General features: G+C 48.7%; 2 protein-coding genes across 4 annotated transcripts; one reads left to right on the top strand and one right to left on the bottom strand.

Moving 5' to 3' along the window:
* Positions 1–1426: 1426 nt before the first annotated feature.
* B3GNT4 (UDP-GlcNAc:betaGal beta-1,3-N-acetylglucosaminyltransferase 4) lies at positions 1427–2794 on the top strand. Its single transcript, XM_036353712.1, has one exon. It carries the CDS (start codon positions 1430–1432, stop codon positions 2495–2497), a length of 1068 nt encoding a protein of 355 aa, XP_036209605.1. The 5' UTR covers positions 1427–1429; the 3' UTR covers positions 2498–2794.
* DIABLO (diablo IAP-binding mitochondrial protein) lies at positions 2793–15966 on the bottom strand. Of its 3 annotated transcripts, XM_036353711.1 has the most exons (6): positions 15146–15271; positions 14152–14278; positions 9478–9609; positions 8700–8810; positions 8469–8565; positions 2793–3657 (listed from the first exon to the last, which is right to left on the bottom strand). In XM_036353711.1, the coding sequence occupies exons 1-6, from the start codon at positions 15193–15195 to the stop codon at positions 3464–3466; spliced, it is 711 nt and encodes a 236-aa protein (XP_036209604.1). In that variant the 5' UTR covers positions 15196–15271; the 3' UTR covers positions 2793–3463. The 3 variants fall into 3 exon arrangements, with proteins under 3 accessions (XP_036209604.1, XP_036209602.1, XP_036209603.1); XM_036353709.1 differs by lacking the exon at positions 14152–14278 and having other exon boundaries at positions 15146–15254; XM_036353710.1 differs by lacking the exons at positions 2793–3657; positions 8469–8565; positions 8700–8810; positions 9478–9609 and having other exon boundaries at positions 14177–14297; positions 15146–15966.
* Between the last annotated feature and the right edge of the window lie 873 nt (positions 15967–16839).

The raw sequence follows: 16839 nt of genomic DNA, 5'->3' as shown, positions 1-16839 counted from the left end.
AACCCATCCAGCTCTCCCGCTCCGTAGCCACACCCACCCTAGCCACGCTGCGTCCTGAGCCCCCACTAAGGAGTTTTCATCTGGTCTCGTTTGCACTCTTGCTCTTCCCGGATTCGTTAAGCGGCAGCTGCAGTGAACTTTCACCCCAGGTAAATTCTTTTACTGCCCCTGCTGAACCCTCCAGTGGCTCTCCAGGCGCCCACAGTAACGCCCAAGCCCTCCCCAGCCCTTACACCAGGGCTCCTCAGCCCCCTCCCTCACCTCTGCCCCCTCCTCCTGCTCCATATCCAGCCACTGCTCTCCGGCTTCAGGGGAGCGCAGGTAACTGTCCCCTCTGCCTGGTGCGCGCTCTCCAGATGTCTCTGTGGTTTGGTCCCTTACTCCACCCAGTTCTTGCCCGTGTCCTTTATCAAGGCGGCTTTCTAAACTGCGGTATTCAACAGCCTTCCTGGCCCCTGGCCTCCTGACCCTGCTGTCATGTCCCGGCGCTGTCTGAAGTTCATTCTGGTTTACAGGGTCTCTGAGGGCTCGGACCCTGCCTGTCTTGCCTGCCATCCACCCCTGGCAGCTGGAAGAGATGGCAGCTTCTGTGGGGGTGCAGCGGCAGGGACAATAGGCTGAGGCTAACGTGGGTAGATGGGGAGGCCTGTCGGACCAGGACAGCGTGGCAAGAGTGGCGAAGAGGAGGCTTTGAGGCCTGGCTCTGCTACTTTGGACTTGGGCACGTGCCTGTTGGTTAGCGCTCCTTGGCCTCCTTTTTGCATTGCTGGGCACCTGAGCCACCCCTGGCACCCATCTCCAGCTTCCCACTTGCTTCCATGTTCTCCTGTGCGTGGGTTTTGTCCCTAAAACCCCGTTGGACTAACCCAAGAACCCAGGCCACCTCAGCAGATTTGAAGGGGGTGCTCAGTGGTGGCTCCATCTGCTGCTCTGCTGGAGCTGAGACCCCCAACACAGGGCCTGCCACCTACAGAGCAGACTCCAGACTCTTGGAAATGTATTGATTTAGACGTAAGAGCCCAGATTGTCATGTTCAGTCCTTAGAATGAATTTAACCCGAAGCCAAACTAGCTCTGTGCCAGTTCCACTAAAGCATGCAAGGTACTTGAGTTTCCTGGGAAATGCTGAAAATGCTCATGGTGCCTGTTCTAAAGTGGCTGCAAGTCATTTTGGGGAAAGTTGGCCTAAGAGCCCTCTGCTGACAGAATGCGGGCAAGGGCTGGCATAGCAGGTGAGCTCAGTCTGTCCTCTGGGAGAGGGACTCTGGAAAGAGCTAGAAGACACGCTTAAAAAAAAAATAAAAGCACTCCCAGAGGCCGGCAGGGTGTGGGTAACTTGCTCTCGGGACCAGGGAGGCGAAGGTGGAGGCCGAGGCTGGTCCCGGGACGGGCTGGGCCCGCTCACAGGCTCTTTCCTTGCAGGCCCTGCCATGTTCCGCAGGCTGGGCTGGCTGGTCCTGTACAGCCTCGCTGTGCTGCTGCTCAGCTGCCTGCTCTTCCTGAAGAAGGAGGCCAAGCCAGCCCTTCTGGGCTCCCCCACCGCCCGCCAGCCCTTCTGGGCTCCCCCGGGGCCCCGCCGCAGCCACTGTCCACCCAACCACACTGTGGCGAACGCCTCCCTGTCCCTGCCTAGCCGGCACCGTCTCTTCTTGACCTATCGCCACTGCCGCAATTTCTCCATTTTGCTGGAACCTTCAGGCTGTGCCGACGACGTCTTTCTGCTCCTGGCCATCAAGTCGCAGCCTGGCCATGTGGAGCGGCGTGCGGCCATCCGCAGCACGTGGGGCCGGGTGGGAGACTGGGCTGGGGGCCGGCAGCTGAAGCTGGTGTTCCTCCTAGGGGTGGCAGGACCCGCACCCCCTGCCCAGCTGCTGGCCTATGAGAGTCGGGAGTTTGACGATATCCTCCAGTGGGACTTCACTGAGGACTTCTTCAACCTGACGCTCAAGGAGCTGCACCTGCAGCGCTGGGTGGCGGCTGCCTGTCCCCAGGCCCACTTCATGCTAAAGGGAGATGACGATGTCTTTGTCCATGTGCCCAATGTCCTGGAGTTCCTGGACGGCTGGGACCCAGCCCAGGACCTCTTGGTGGGAGACGTCATCCGCCAGGCTCTGCCCAACAGGAACACCAAGGTCAAGTACTTCATCCCACCCTCCATGTACAGGGCCCGCCATTACCCGCCCTATGCTGGGGGTGGAGGGTATGTCATGTCCAGAGCCACCGTGCAGCACCTCCGAGCAGCCGTGGAAGAGGCCGAACTCTTCCCCATCGATGACGTCTTTGTGGGTATGTGCCTGAGGAAGCTGGGGGTGAGCCCCATGCACCATGCTGGCTTCAAGACATTTGGAATACGGCAGCCCCTGGACCCCCTGGACCCCTGCCTGTTCAGAGGGCTCCTCCTGGTGCACCGGCTCAGCCCCCTGGAGATGTGGACCATGTGGGCACTGGTGACAGATGAGGGGCTTAAGTGCGCTGCTGGCCCCTTGTCCCAGCTCTGAGGGGTGGGCTGAGTGGATTGAGTGTAGATTTTCCTGTCATAGAAATTGAGAAACTTGAAACTTGACCCATGATGGTCTACAGGAAATGCTTAGTTTTTGTAACCCCCTCCCAAACTTTTCTAACTTTGATTAAAAACACTGAAACCTGGCTAACCTGGACCAACACGTGTTGAATGGTTCCCCAAGCACAGCAAATGGGGGAGGGGGGTGAAGGGTCGGGGGGCTCCTGGAGCCCTTTGGCATTCTGCCAGTCAGAGGAGGAGGGTGAAAGTGAGAGGCTGCAGAGGACCCCAGAAAACACACACATTTTCATTTTTAAATGCAAAAAAAATTATTCTCCTTCAGATACAATAGAGAAACTCGAAGGAAAGGAGGACACAGGAAGCAGGTGTTGGAGTAAGTCCTGTTGAAAGTACCAGGTAAACACTCTGCATTCAGTCCCTTAAGAATAATGAATGGACTTTTGGCTGCTTGGCCTGGGCTGTCCTTGCAGGGCCAGGGGGCCAGGTCAGAGAAGGCATTAGAAACACTTAAAAAGAAATCTTACAAAGAGAACAGGCTCCTCTCGCCCCCAAAACTCACATCCCTATGGAGGGAGCAAATACTAATAACTCCTATTTGAATAAGTTTGGAAATGAGGTTAAAACAGCTACTGAACTTGTGGGCATGACAGAAAAGGACTCTGGCCAGGTTGGTGAGATGCTCTGGGCAGGAAGTAAAACAATCGGTGGGTGGGTGAGAGGGCAGCTGTGCTGAGTGGGGTGCAACGGTAAACAGGTTGCAGTGCCCCGGACTAAGAACCAGGTCCAGTACAAGATTGAGACCAGGGTTCAGGGGGTCAGGCACTCACAGCTCACAAAATGCCTCTGGCCTGATGGGCCAAGGCAGGACCTGCGCCTCCTCTCTGCAGAGAAAGCCGTGCCGACCCCAGGCTGAGTGGGCAGACGTGGGCAGCGGCTCAGGCCCTCAATCCTCACGCAGGTAGGCCTCCTGTTCCGGCTCAGCCCTGTCATCCGCCTCCTGTGTTTTCTGACGGAGTTCTTCTGTCTGTGCTTCTGCCAACTTGGTTTCTGCTTTCTGGGAGAGCTGGCGCACTTCCTGCACCTGCGACTTCACCAGCTGAATGTGATTCCTGGCCGTTATAGAGGCCTGATCTGCTCCTGCCAAGAGATGGGACAGTTAAGCTGAGCAGCCAGCAGGGCAGGTGCGAGTGGATGCAGGAAAGCCGGGGCTCCATGCTTGTCACCTGAGCCTGTCCTCCCTGCCAGCCTTCTGTCTGCAGAGCATGGAACTCGAATTCCACATTCAGGTGTGCATTTTACTTTTTATTGTCAAAGTCCTAGCATATTTCTCCAGCTATGAGCAGCTATCATAATTATTACATGCAATTCCCACAATCTTTATAGCTACCTAGCTCTTAAAATAGATGCTTAATTTAAATACACAAATACTAATTTCTTTTTGATAAATTAAGAGACCACCAATAAAATTGGCCATATACATATGGAATGCTTAGAGAAATATTACTGTAAGTTTACATAATAGCACAGAAAGTATTTATTGAATGTCTTCTGCAATTTTGTTTAGAAATGTTTTTTGAGCTCTGTAATTTCTTTTACCTGTTGCTAGTGTAGTTCATCACGAGATAGGCATATTTACCCATTATCTATTGATTTGGGTGGTTTTCTATCTTACTGCATTAATGAAAACCTCCGGTACAATGCTGAAAGGTAGTGGTTAATAGGCATCCACCTCTCATTTCTGACCTTGATGGAAATGCTTTTCATATTTCACTGTTAAGTAGGATCAACCTTTATCATTTAAGAAAATTCTCTCTATTCATAATTATACTTACACTAGGGGCCCGGTGCACGAAATTCGTGCACTGGGTGGGTGTGGGAGGGAGAGTGTCCCTCAGCCCAGCCTGCCCCCTCTCACATACTGGGAGCCCTCAGGCGTTGACCCCCATCACCCTCCGATCGCCTGATCGGCCCCTTGCCCAGGCCTGACGCCTCCGCCAGAGGTGTCAGGCTTGGACAGGGGACCCCCATCTCCCCCCGATCACTGGCTCTGGCCCCCGCCCAGGCCTGAGGCCTCTGGCCCAGGAATCATGCCTGGGCAGGGGACCCCCATCTCCCTCTGATCACTTGCTCCACCCCCCGCCCAAGCCTGACGCCTCTGACCTCTGGCCTAGGCGTCCGGCCCGGGCAGCGGGGACCTGCAGTGGCAGCGGGGGGCGCCGCGATCGTGGGCTTCACTTTAGACCCAGGCAAGGGACCCCTAGCTCCCGGGACTGCCAGCTTCCACCGTGCCCAGCTCCCATCGCTGGCTCCACCCCTACTTCCTGCTATCACTGGCCAGGGCGGCAAAGGCGCCTGATTCTCCCATCATGGCTGGGGGGCAGGGCAAAGGCGGCCCCAGGGCCGCCTTTGCCCTGCCCCCCAGCTCTTAGCTCCCCCCTGGGTTTCCGATCACTGTCAGTGGCAGGGGGCTTCTTCCTGCTTTCCCTTTCGCCTCCCTGCATTGTGCCTACATATGCAAATTAGCCGCCATCTTGTTGGCAGTTAACTGCCAATCTTAGTTGGCAGTTAATTTGCATATAGCCCTGATTAGCCAATGAAAATGGTATCGCCGTACACCAATTACCATTTTTCTCTTTTATTAGTGTAGATATACATCATAAATGGGTACCACATTTTACTGAAGGCTTTTGGGGCATACATTGAGAGGATTACACGGGTGGATTTTTAAAAACCTTTACTGTACATGACCAAGTAGTGAATTGTGTTGGCAGTTTTTTCCGGTGCTGGTTTATCACTGTGTTGTGAGAGTGAATGGCTGTGCTTGATTTACATCTGTATTTGTGACACTGAACTAGATTTTTGTCTTGGTGCTGGTCTCGTCGTCTTAGATCAGGCCTGTGCTGGCTTTACACATTGTAAAAGGAGGTTTTTCATCATCTTCTATGACTGGTACGCTTTCTGTAACAGGAATTATGTTTCTAGAAGAGGAGATAAAACTCTCCACAAAACAGCTTGGGCTTAGTGTCTACTTTTGGGGCACAGAATCTTTGAATACTATTTCAACTTTTATGGTGATTAGTCTTTTTTTTGGATTCTTTACTTCTTGGGTCAATTTGGAATTCTCATATAATGTAAAAAACCTTCAAAACAATAATAGCTCTTTCTGATGTTGCTTTTGCTCACCAAAAAGCCACACGTGCCAAATCTTATTTTTAAATTCTTTTCAAGGAACCAAATTTTACCTTTTGGACTATTTCTTTTTAGGTTTCTTATACGTTTTATTTCCTTTATTCTTACACTGTGTGGATTTTGCTTTTTTTCTAAGTTAAAAGTAACTTAGTACTTTTCATACAGTGAACATTATCTGTCATTCATGCTGCTGTTCTTTGTATTTGACACTTGCATGTCAATTTCTCTTTAAAGCCAATTAGTTTACAACTCCTTGGGTCTGCTAGATACTGCATTTATCATCACAGTTCTAAATATTTTTAACTTTCCATTTTGAATTTTGGTGGGGAAGGAGAGTGAAGGAATTTGCTGAGTCTTTGTCACCTGGCACAAAATCAGTTTTTGTACATGTTCTATTTGTTTAAAAAGAATGTGTGTGGAGAGTAAATAAAATGTTCTTTTTAGTATATATATTTGGTTAAGCTTTGAAAAATCATTCTGTTCCAACCCTTTTAGCTTTAACTGTTTTGGTCTTGACCAGTGAGTCTGAGATGCATGGAAAGCTCAATACCAGGTACTTCATGATTGGTATCTTCTCCATGAATTGTTCTGTCCCTTTTAATGCTTTGTCTTGAATCCTTTTTCTGATTCTGACGTGGCTCTGCCAGCGTTTTTGGGTAACACTCTTTTTGTTTGTGGTTCACTTTTTCTAACTTTCAACTTTCCTATGCCATTTTGTTTTAGGTGCCTATGTAAACAGTTGTAGCCGAAATTGTTTCTAACATAATCTAAAGCATCATTTAATAACAGTAAATTTAATGTTCTTATTGTGATGACTGATGTTTGATGTTGTTCCTCTGTTCTGTGTTGCCTTTTCTAATAGGTTTCATGTCTTCTCAACTGCCCTGCTTTTCTGTCCCTTCCCCCATTCTCTCTGCGGTGGTTAGCAGTGTCTAATGTTAAGTCAATGTCCCTCTTCTTCCCAAAAAAGGTAAGAAGGCTCAGCATGCTTTCACTTCCCCAAATTTATTCATTTTTAAAAAATTTGTTCAATAAAAATTTGTTCAATACTCAGAAATTCTGACAAGTTTTACTAAATTTTATTCATTATTCTTGTATTTCAGTTACTTGTAATTTTTCTTCACAGAGTAGTTTTTCCAGAAAACACGTGTTTGGTAAACTTTGAGTCTTTTTATGCCTGAAAATATCTTTCATGCTCACATTTTAATGATATTTGGTTTATCACCTTGCATCTGGGATTGCTGATAAGAAGACTGATGTCTGATTATACTTCCTTTGTAAGTACATCTACTTTTTTCTTATACTTTCTAGGATTTTTACATTCTGAATCTGTTTAGAGTCTTCAATCTGGGAAATGCCTATTTTCTTCAGATAATGCTTACTTCCTCTCCTAGATTTAAACCTGCCTGGCTGAGTGGCCTGGGAGTCCCGCTGCAGTGCCTCAGCCAGTCTCCACCTCCACTGCCACTACCACGCCAGACCTGTCTTCAGAATCCGATTCCTCAGATTTTAGTTAACTAAGAAGTCTTTTTTGCTTTTACTTTTTTTAAAAAAATATATATTTTATTGATTTTTTTACAGAGAGGAAGGGAGATAGAGAGTTAGAAACATCGATCAGCTGCCTCCTGCACATCCCCCACTGGGGATGTGCCCGCAACCCAGGTACATGCCCTTGACCGGAATCAAACCTGGGACCCTTCAGTCCGCAGGCCGATGCTCTATCCACTGAGCCAAACCGGTTCCGGCTGCTTTTACTTTTTTTAAAAAAGTTTTTTGTACCCTTTTAAAAATCTGGCACTAGAGACCCAAATCTGATATCCTGAAATAGAAAAAGAAGTGTTTTAACATAGCAGTTTCTTAATAAGAGCTGGTCCTGGGCTGTAATTTGTGAGCTACCTTTTTGGGACCATGGACCAGTCAGGTTTCTCTCAAAATATTTTTTAAAAAATATATATATACTTTTATTGATTTCAGAGAGGGAGAAGGAGAGAGAATGGGAATCAAACTGTGACCTTCTGGTTCATAGGTCAATGCTCAACTGCTGGGCCTAAACCCCAGTGTGGCTGCTTGTGCCACAGCATCCTGGGTGAGTTACTAACCCCTCTGCCGCCCCCCACCCTCCCATTTCTTCACCTGTGAGGTGAGAATGACAATAGGTCCTACTTTAAGGAAACTGTGGATGTTTAAATTAAAAGTATCTATAAAATGCTTACCACAAAGCCTGAAATGGACAAACATTATTCATAAATTATCTAGGTTATAAAATAAATAAAATGTTTAAAAACTATTTGAAGGCAGTCCAATTTTCCAGTTGGAAGTAGTTTTACCATTTTATTTTCTAGATACTGACAATCTAGCTTCTACTGGCTTGGTCTCCAGGGGTGTTAGTCTTGCCCATTGTGCAAATAAGATGGGGACCTTTTCTTTTTTTTTTTTTTTTTCTTTTTTTTTTTAAATTTATTGAGTTTTTACAGAGAGGAAGGGAGAGGGATAGAGAGTTAGAAACATCGATGAGAGAGAAACATCGACCAGCTGCCTCCTGCACACTCCCCACTGGGGATGTGCCCGCAACCAAGGTACATGCCCTTGACCGGTATCGAACCTGGGACCCTTCAGTCCGCAGGCCGACGCTCTATCCACTGAGCCAAACCGGTTTCGGCGGGGACCTTTTCTCACCAAGTTAGAGCCACATGGGCTCTAGACCATCTAATCCAGAAGAGAACTCCAATGGCACCTCCACAGTGAAAACTGGAACCTACCGGTGTGGTATGCCGCTTCCGCCGCCATCTCTGAAAGACTAACTGCAGTCATCCAGGTACTCTCCAACCTCAGGTACTCTTGCTGTTTTGAAGTCATCTGTAAATTAAACATGAAGGGCTTAAGCACATTTAAAGGACTTATTCAAAATGGCAGATTTAGAGAACAGTGACTGGTTAGACACCACAAGGAGGCAGGAGCTGGCATACAGAAATGCCTGACTCCTTGCTTACCTCAACTCTGGCTCCTATGATCACCTGCCACACTTCATCTTCCTCCTGTGAATTCATTTTCCCGAGTAAACTTGTATATTGTCGGTACAGAGAAACTAAGGTATAAACAGCCTACAAATAGAATAAACAAAGTCTGAGTGAAACGAGTGAGGCATATGAAGTAGGATTAGTGAGACCCACACCTGCAGGTGATAAAGTCCCATTTCAGCAAACTGGCCTTCAGGCCTCGGCCTCCCAGACACGCATGGTGTGGGAAGTCGGGGCATTATTCCAGGGCGGGAGCTCCACTTAACAACTTTTGTGTTTTTAAAAGCTTGTGAGTAATTCAGACATAGAAAGAGAGCACAGTGCAGAGGGGAACTGAGAAGGCTCAGAAAAAAGCTACTAGAAAATAAAGATATGAGAATTTTAAATGATTCTGATTACCCATATACTCTATTAGCTCACAACAATGGTTTCCAAACTGTCCTCACAGAGAAGCCCTAGGTGCTGCTGGTGGTAGACTTTGGGCCCTTTCACCCCTAACTGAACCAAATCATCTTGGTTCCCCCGTCTTATAAACTGCGCTGCTATATTTAAGGTTCTTCTTTTAAAAACCAGTGCTTTCGATCAGGGCAAGAGTAAGTATTTTAGGCTTTGTGGGCCCTATAGCCTATTGCAACTGTTAACTCACAAAAGCAGGCTGGCCATGTTCCAATAAAACTACAAAAGCAGGCACCAGACCAGCTTGGTCTGTGAGCCAGGTTGCTAACCACTGGTCTAGATGAGTGAGGCTTACCTTAGTATACTCTGTGATGGCTTCAATCAACGCATACGTGGTCTGAGAGAGAAAGGTGGAGGTGCTATCTGTTACCAGAGACACAGCCCTCCTCATTAGTGCGTCGTTACTGAGAGCATGAGGCTCTGATTTCTGAAAGACACAAACATTTTCACTCAATTTCCACAGCACGAGCTGAGGTGTCCCAGACAGCCTGGTGGAAACAGAATTCTCATACTGCACCGTCAACTGCTTCTTTTTAAGCTTTATTTTGGCTATTTAAGACAATAAGTAGAAATAATTCCAGAGCATGCTCTCTACCTACTTTTATTCTTTAGTCTCTGCTGCAAACAGCAAAGTTTTCTTTTCATAAAAGGCTAGTTGTTATAACCAACAAATCTCATGAAGGTATGATTCATTCATTACCACAGTGCTCGATGCTTGGGATATAAAAATATATATTCTTTGCCCTCAAAGATTTCAGATAAGGAGGGGAAGGGCTGGAGCTTATACAGAACTTGAAAAAGGAATGCATTCAAGACCATGGGAGCAATCACTTCTGTGTTGAATGAGAACAGCTTACAAAAGGCTTCAGAGTTGAGGATGAAGCGGAGAAGAAAGTAAATGAGCACTCTGACCACAGCTATTGTGTTAAAAAAGCCAATATAACCACCTGACTCTGCCTTTTTCTTCCTCAGCAGAACCCTGACTGTACTACAACTAACAAAGAAACCAATCCCCCTCCGTCATCTAGTGTCTTGTTCTTGCTAAAGACTGTAAATACATAGTGTTGCCTGTTGAAAGCAGTAGTCAATAAATATCTGATACAGGAGCAAATCAAGACTTTATTTATCATATCTGTATTTCATTCAATCAAATAAGTATTCATTATGTACCGTACACTGAAGGTCTAGAAAGGGAGGAATGACAGTATTTGTGCTTATGAGAAGCTAATTTTGACCTGTTCTGATAACTTACGTCTTCATAATGCCCTACATTTTACAGTGCACTTTCACCAGTTCAGATAGTATCACTTCTTTATTACTAGATGAGGAAATGGAAGCTCAGAGAAGTTATATAATTTCACACTAAATTTTCCCATTGGCTCTGCTGACGGACTCAGGAGAGAGCCAAATGGACTATCATCAAATATAAAAATAGACAACATTAAGTGGTCAGAAAAGGAGATTGTTGGACGAGGAATGGCTTTAAGGAGAGGTGGATGTGGGCCTGAAGACAACGAGGATTAGTGGTGAGGCATCTGGTTAGAAGACACGATGAAGAAAAGAATACACGTGTGTAGGGTGTTCAGGAACGGGCGGGAGGGCACGGGAGTCCCTTGGATTTGAGTCTAACACAATGCAGAGCTGCCGCAGGTGCTGAAGAACAAAAATGCTGTTCCTGCAGGAGAACAACTAGAGCAGCGGTTCTCAACCTGTGGGTCGCGACCCCTTTGGCGGTCGAACGACCCTTTCACAGGGGTCGCCTAAGACCATCCTGCATATCAGATATTTACATGACGATTCATAACAGTAGCAACATGACAGTTATGAAGTAGCAACGAAAATAATTTTATGGTTGGGTCACAACATGAGGAACTGTATTTAAAGGGCCAGAAGGTTGAGAACCACTGAACTAGAGCTTCCTCTTATGTGACCCAGACTAGTACACAAATTGAGAGAGACAAACCCCAAAATGTCCTAATTGTGACTGAAAATGGCCTGCTGTTCAAGTAAAGGTGTTAAGGTTAAAGATTCATCAATGTGCAGTGACAAAAGTTAAAGTGGAGGCACAAAAAGGTGAGGGCTCATCAGTGAGCCTCAGAGGATGCTGAAAATACTTGTAATAAATGGAATTAATCTTATGATAAACACATATTTACATATCAGGAATATTTTGCTAAAGTAGAATTTGCTAGTTTCCTATTTAGTTCTTCCTGAAAGATTATAACCAGTGATCTTAAAAATAAGGTACCACCTTTCATATCAACTGTCTACTTAACAGTTCCACCTAGATGTCTACTAAATATCTCAGACCATCAGTTCTTTATTTCTTCCTCCAAAAACCTACGGCACTCCATTCTTTCAGTTGCTTAGGCCTTTGAAAAGCATCTAGGTTATATACTCCACATCTGACTCATCAGCAAGCCCTGCTGACCACACGTGACCCTATTCTCCCACCTCCACTGCTGCCCGCCTAGACCAAGTGCACTATCGTCTCGTGCCTAGACTCCTCTTGGTCTTTCTAGTTTCACATGCACCTTTAAAAATTATGTCAGATGACATGATACTATATATGGAAAACCCTAAAGACTCCCTCCAAAAAATTATTAGAATAAATGACTTCAATAAAGTTGCACAATACAGAATCCACATACAGAAATCTGTTGTTTCTATACACCAATAATAAATGATCAGAAGGAGAAATTAAGAAAATAGTTCATTCACAACTGCATGAGGAATATACCTAGGAATAAATTTAACCAAAGAGGTGAAAGTCCTATACTCTGAAAACTGTAAGATACTGAACAAGACACAAATAAATGGAAGGATTAACATCATTATAATGTCCTCACTACTAAAAGTGACATACAGATTCAGTGCAATCCCTATTAAAATACCAATGGCATTCTTCTCAAAATTAGACCCCCTATTCCTAAAATTTACATGGAACCACAAAATACCCCAAATAACCAAAGAAGTCTTGAGAAAGTGGGAGCTATCATGCTCCCTGATTATTAAACTATACTATAAAGCGACAACAATCACACAGTATGGTACTGGCATAAAAAAAAAGACAGGACAATGGAATAGAGAGTCCAGAAATAAAACCTCACTTATATGGTCAATCTATGACAAAGGCAGCAAGGATATACAGTGGGGGTAAAGACAATCACTTCAGTAAGTGGTGTTGGAAAAACTGGACAAATAGACCACGTTCTTACACCATATACAAAAATAAACTCAAAATAGGTAAAAAACTTAAATGTTAGATCCGAAACCATTAAATTCCTAGAAGGAAAAACACAGGCAATAAACTCTTTGACCATTGCTCTTAACAATATCTTTTTGAAAATATCTCCTCAAGCCAGGGTAACAAAAGAGAAAATAAACAAATGGTAATATATCAAAAAGTCTTGCAAAGGAAACCACCAACAAAGTGAAAAGATAACCTGCTGAATGCGAGAAGATATTCACAAATGATACATCTAATAAAGGTTTAACATCTAAAATATATAAAGAACTCATACAACACCGCCCCCCCAAAAAAAAAAAATTAAAAATTAAAACATGTCAGGACCTGAACAGGTATTTTTCCCAAGATAGCCAACACACATGAAAAGATGTTCAACATCACTAATCACCACAGAAATGCAAACTAAAACCACAATGAATGGTCACCTCACACCTGTCAGAATGGCTATTAGCTCTTATCAACAAATCAACAAGTGCTGACCAGGATGTGGAGAAAAGGGAGACCTCATGCGCTGCTGGTGGGATTGTAAATTAGTGGCGCCGCTATGGAAAATAATACAGTTTCCCCCCAAAATTAAAAATAGAACTGCCATACGATCCAACAATTCCACTTCTGGGTATTTATCTGAAACAAAATCACTAATTAAAAAAGATATAGCCCTAGCTGGGTTGGCTCAGTGGATAGAGCCTAGGTTGCAGACTCAGACTCAATCCCCAGTGGGAGGCATGCAGGAGGCAGCCAATCAATGATTCTCTCATCACTGATGTTTCTATCTCCCCCCCGCCCCGAAAGCAGTAAAAATATATTTTTTTAAAAAAGATATATGCATTCTATGTTCATTTACAGTAGCCAAGATACAGAAGCAACCTAGGTGTCCAGGGATAGATGAATGGATAAAGATGTGGTATGTATGTGTATGTACAAACACACACACAATGGAATATTATTCAGCAATATAAAAGAAGGAAATCTTGCCATTTCCAACAACATGGCTGGACCTTGAGGGTATTATGCTTCTACCTTTGCACTTGAGTTCCTTCTGCCCAGAAAGTCTTCCCCAAAACATTGTATGGCTCACTCTCGCATGCTCCGATATCAAACTATACTACAAAGTTTGTTCTGCTCTCTACTTAACTACCACGTCATCAGAGTGGACACCCTATCTAAAACATAACTCCGTCCAGCACTTCCTATCGCTCACCCTATTTGTTTTCTGCACAACACTTATCACCTGGCTTTTTTTTAAAAAGATGTTTTTTACCGATTTGAGAGAAAGGGAGAAAAAAAGGGGGGTTGAGAGAAAAATAAAATAGAACACACCCTGACTGTGAATCAGACCTGTGATGCTCAACCCACTGAGCCACACCAGCCAGGGCCACCTGGCATTTTATCTCTGTTCATTTCCTCCCCTTTCTTCTCTCCAGTGTGTACGGTACGCAGAAAACGCTCAAGACATTTTTGTTAAACGAAAGACTATTTCGGTGATAGACTGTAATATACTCTTGCTTCTCTTTTCCCTCCTTATACAATTTGACAACTTCAGAAACTGTTCCTACAAAAAGAGGAAACCAAAATGGGAATATGAATGTTCGGTCAGCTCTGAGTACACCCTGCTGTGCGTGTGTCTGTGCGTGTGTCTGTGCGTGAGCGAGCGCGCGCTGGGAGGACTATGAGAGCTGCTGTGCGAGGACACGCTGCCCAGGACACACGGGGCCTTACCTGCGCGATGGGAACCGCACACAGGGTCACACCGACTCCCACGGCCACCGTCTTGTGCCATGGTCTTACCAACTCCGAGAAACAGCGCCTCCTGAAGCTGGCCTCGACAGGGACACTGCGTCTGTATCTAGGCACAGAGGTCACATCTATTTTTTTAACGTGTTTATTGATTTCAGAGAGGAAGGGAGCGGGAGACAGGGATAGAAACATCAGTGATGAGAGAGAACCATTGACGGGCTGCTTCCTGCACATCCCACAGGCCTGAGCGCTGACCAGGAATCTGCGACTTCCTGGTTCATAGGTCAATGCTTAACCACTGAGCCCACCAGGCTGGGCCAGAGGTCACACCCACCAGTCTGTACCGGACCCCGCGACTCATGGGGGCCGGGAACTCCCACTGCGGCTTCGCAGGAACCTAGGGGCAGGTGTGGGGTCGGCCTTGCCGGCGGCGGGGCGCGCTGGGCTGGGAAGCCCGGGACTGGCTGAAGCCCCCCCCGGCCCCTGCCCCCCAGCTCCGCGAACCCCCGCCGGGGAAATGTGAGCCGAAAGGCGGCGCTGGACTCAACAGGTGCCAGGTGTGGCCGTTTAAGCTTTTTCAAACCTCACACTCAAGCCCCCGCGAGCAGAGTCTGATAGTCCCCGCCGACCACACCTGGACCCGCAGGTGCTGCCCGACTCCCCGGCCCCTTCTGCCCGCAGAGAACGCTCCCGCCGCCGGCCCGGGCTTCGAGAGCAGCGGGAACTCGCGGGCGGGCCGAGCCGCCCCAGGAGGACAGCGGGAGGCCGGGGGCTCGCGTTCGCAGGTGGGATAACGGAAACGCCGCAGTGAGGGAAGAACCCGGCCCCGCCGAGGCGGGACGTCCTCGGACCAGAGAGAGGGGCGGGCCGAGGAGGTAAGGGCACGCCAGCAAGGCCGGCGCAGCGGCCCCGCCGAGCGCTCTCCGTCGCCTCTTCGTCTCCCGTCCCGCCCCCCACACCTACTCCGCGGCGGTACCTGAAGAAGGAGGAGACGCTCCGCGACAGCCAACTCCTCAGAGCCGCCATCCCACGGCCGGCGGACGCCACACGCACACGCCGGAAGTGACGAAGCTTCGTGAGCGGGGGGGCGGGGCGCGGCCTCCACTTGAGGGCCTGGCCCCACGACCACGCCCCGGCCCAAGGGAGCCGTCGTGATTGGGTAGGCGGAGAAGAGGGGGCGGGACTTAGGGAAACGGCTGTAACGGTCGCGCCCGGTACCCAACCGCCGGAGCTTCCGCGCGGGGCGGGCCGGGCCCTGACCTGAGGGCGCGGGGTGGGCGGGGCGAAGCCGGCCGTGGTGACGCGTGGCTGGACCCCGGCCCGGGAGCGAGGAGGCCGGGAGGGGCGGGGAGCCGCGCGGAGGCGCTGTCACTTCAGCACCAGGAAGTAGGTGGTCCAGCCGGCCAGCAGCAATGCGCCCAGGAGCACCGTGTAGCTGAGGAGCACGAAGGCCAGCAGCTCCCGCAGCAGCTGCAGCACGTGGATGGTGGACGAGGCCGGCATCGCCCTGCGCCGGGGACCCGAAGACCCGAAGACCTGTGGGCACGGGCAGCCGGGGACCCTGAGTACGCAGAGCGCCGGCTCCGCCCGCGGCCAGCCTCCAGCGGACACTAGTGGACGCAGGTGGCTGGGTGAGGTCCCGCCCCCCTGAGTGAACACCGCCCGAAGGCCAAGAAGCCCAAAGCGCCGATGTTGGCCTCACCACCACCTGGATGCTCATTCTTTTAAACCAAAAGTTCCCCCTCGTTCTCGGGCTCCCCGTCAGGACCTGGGCTTGGACGGCAGAGCAGCCTAGCGGTTCCCAGCTCCGCTGCTGCGTGAGTCTCCCTCCCCTGCCGCTCCTCCCAGCCACCTCCTGCATTTTTAATGTTGGAGTGCTGCTAATGGGCTGATGGAGTAAAGCTTCCTTTCCCCACCGCTCAGCAGCTCAAGCCATCTGCTGCTCGCGAGGGGAAGAGGCCCACCGGGGGAGGGAAGGCAGCAGGCCCCACTGCAGCCCCCTGGCCCAGCGGGTCAGTAGCAGATCTGAGATCCTTGCTGTGTGGTCCGGCACACTGGCCCTCTGGCCGCCGGGACTGCAGGAGTGCCAGGAGGTGGCTCTCAATATGATTCTGGGCTCATCTCCTTCCCCATCGTGCTCTTGTCCATCTGCTCCAGCCCCGCTGCTCTCCCACCACAGATGGAATCAGATGGTGACCATCACCAACCAGCTCTTGACTCCACTGCTGCCCTGCCCAGGAGCTCCCCTCAGCGCCCCACTAGCTTCCCTCTCCTCATTTCACTCACTTAGCCAAGTTTTCAGACGCCGCGATGGCAGCTCAGAGCTCTCTCTCCGATCTGGTGTCCGAAGGTAGCGTATGTGCACTCCCGCGGTCGGCAGAGCTGCAGGATTCTCAGGCAGCAGCTGCACTCACCGACTAGGTGTGGTCTAGAGACCAATCACAGTCTCCATGTGGTCCCTGAGCTCCCGGGGAGCTGCGCACACGCGCGCTCCCAGGCCAGGCGGGGCAATGGTAACCCTGCCCACCCGCTCTGCCTGTCACCACTGCCCACAGCGCTCCCAGGTGCCTGCAAGCTCTGACTTAGATGGGCCAAGCCAGCGGCACTCCAGGGGGTATTTCATGCCCCTTCTTGTCTGCTTTTCTAACACTCACATGGAGAGCAATCCCA

Source organism: Myotis myotis, unplaced genomic scaffold (genome assembly GCF_014108235.1).
Source record: "Myotis myotis isolate mMyoMyo1 unplaced genomic scaffold, mMyoMyo1.p scaffold_m19_p_20, whole genome shotgun sequence".
Taxonomy (NCBI): domain Eukaryota; kingdom Metazoa; phylum Chordata; class Mammalia; order Chiroptera; family Vespertilionidae; genus Myotis; species Myotis myotis.
The sequence above is the reverse complement of the archived record's forward strand: the minus strand, read 5'-3'. Positions and strand labels throughout refer to the sequence as shown.

Coding starts and splice junctions, on each gene's coding strand:
- B3GNT4 (XM_036353712.1), top strand. CDS start 1,430: ATGTTCCGCAGGCTGGGCTGGCTGGTCCTGTACAGCCTCGCTGTGCTG.
- DIABLO (XM_036353710.1), bottom strand. CDS start 15,889: ATGAGCATCCAGGTGGTGGTGAGGCCAACATCGGCGCTTTGGGCTTCT.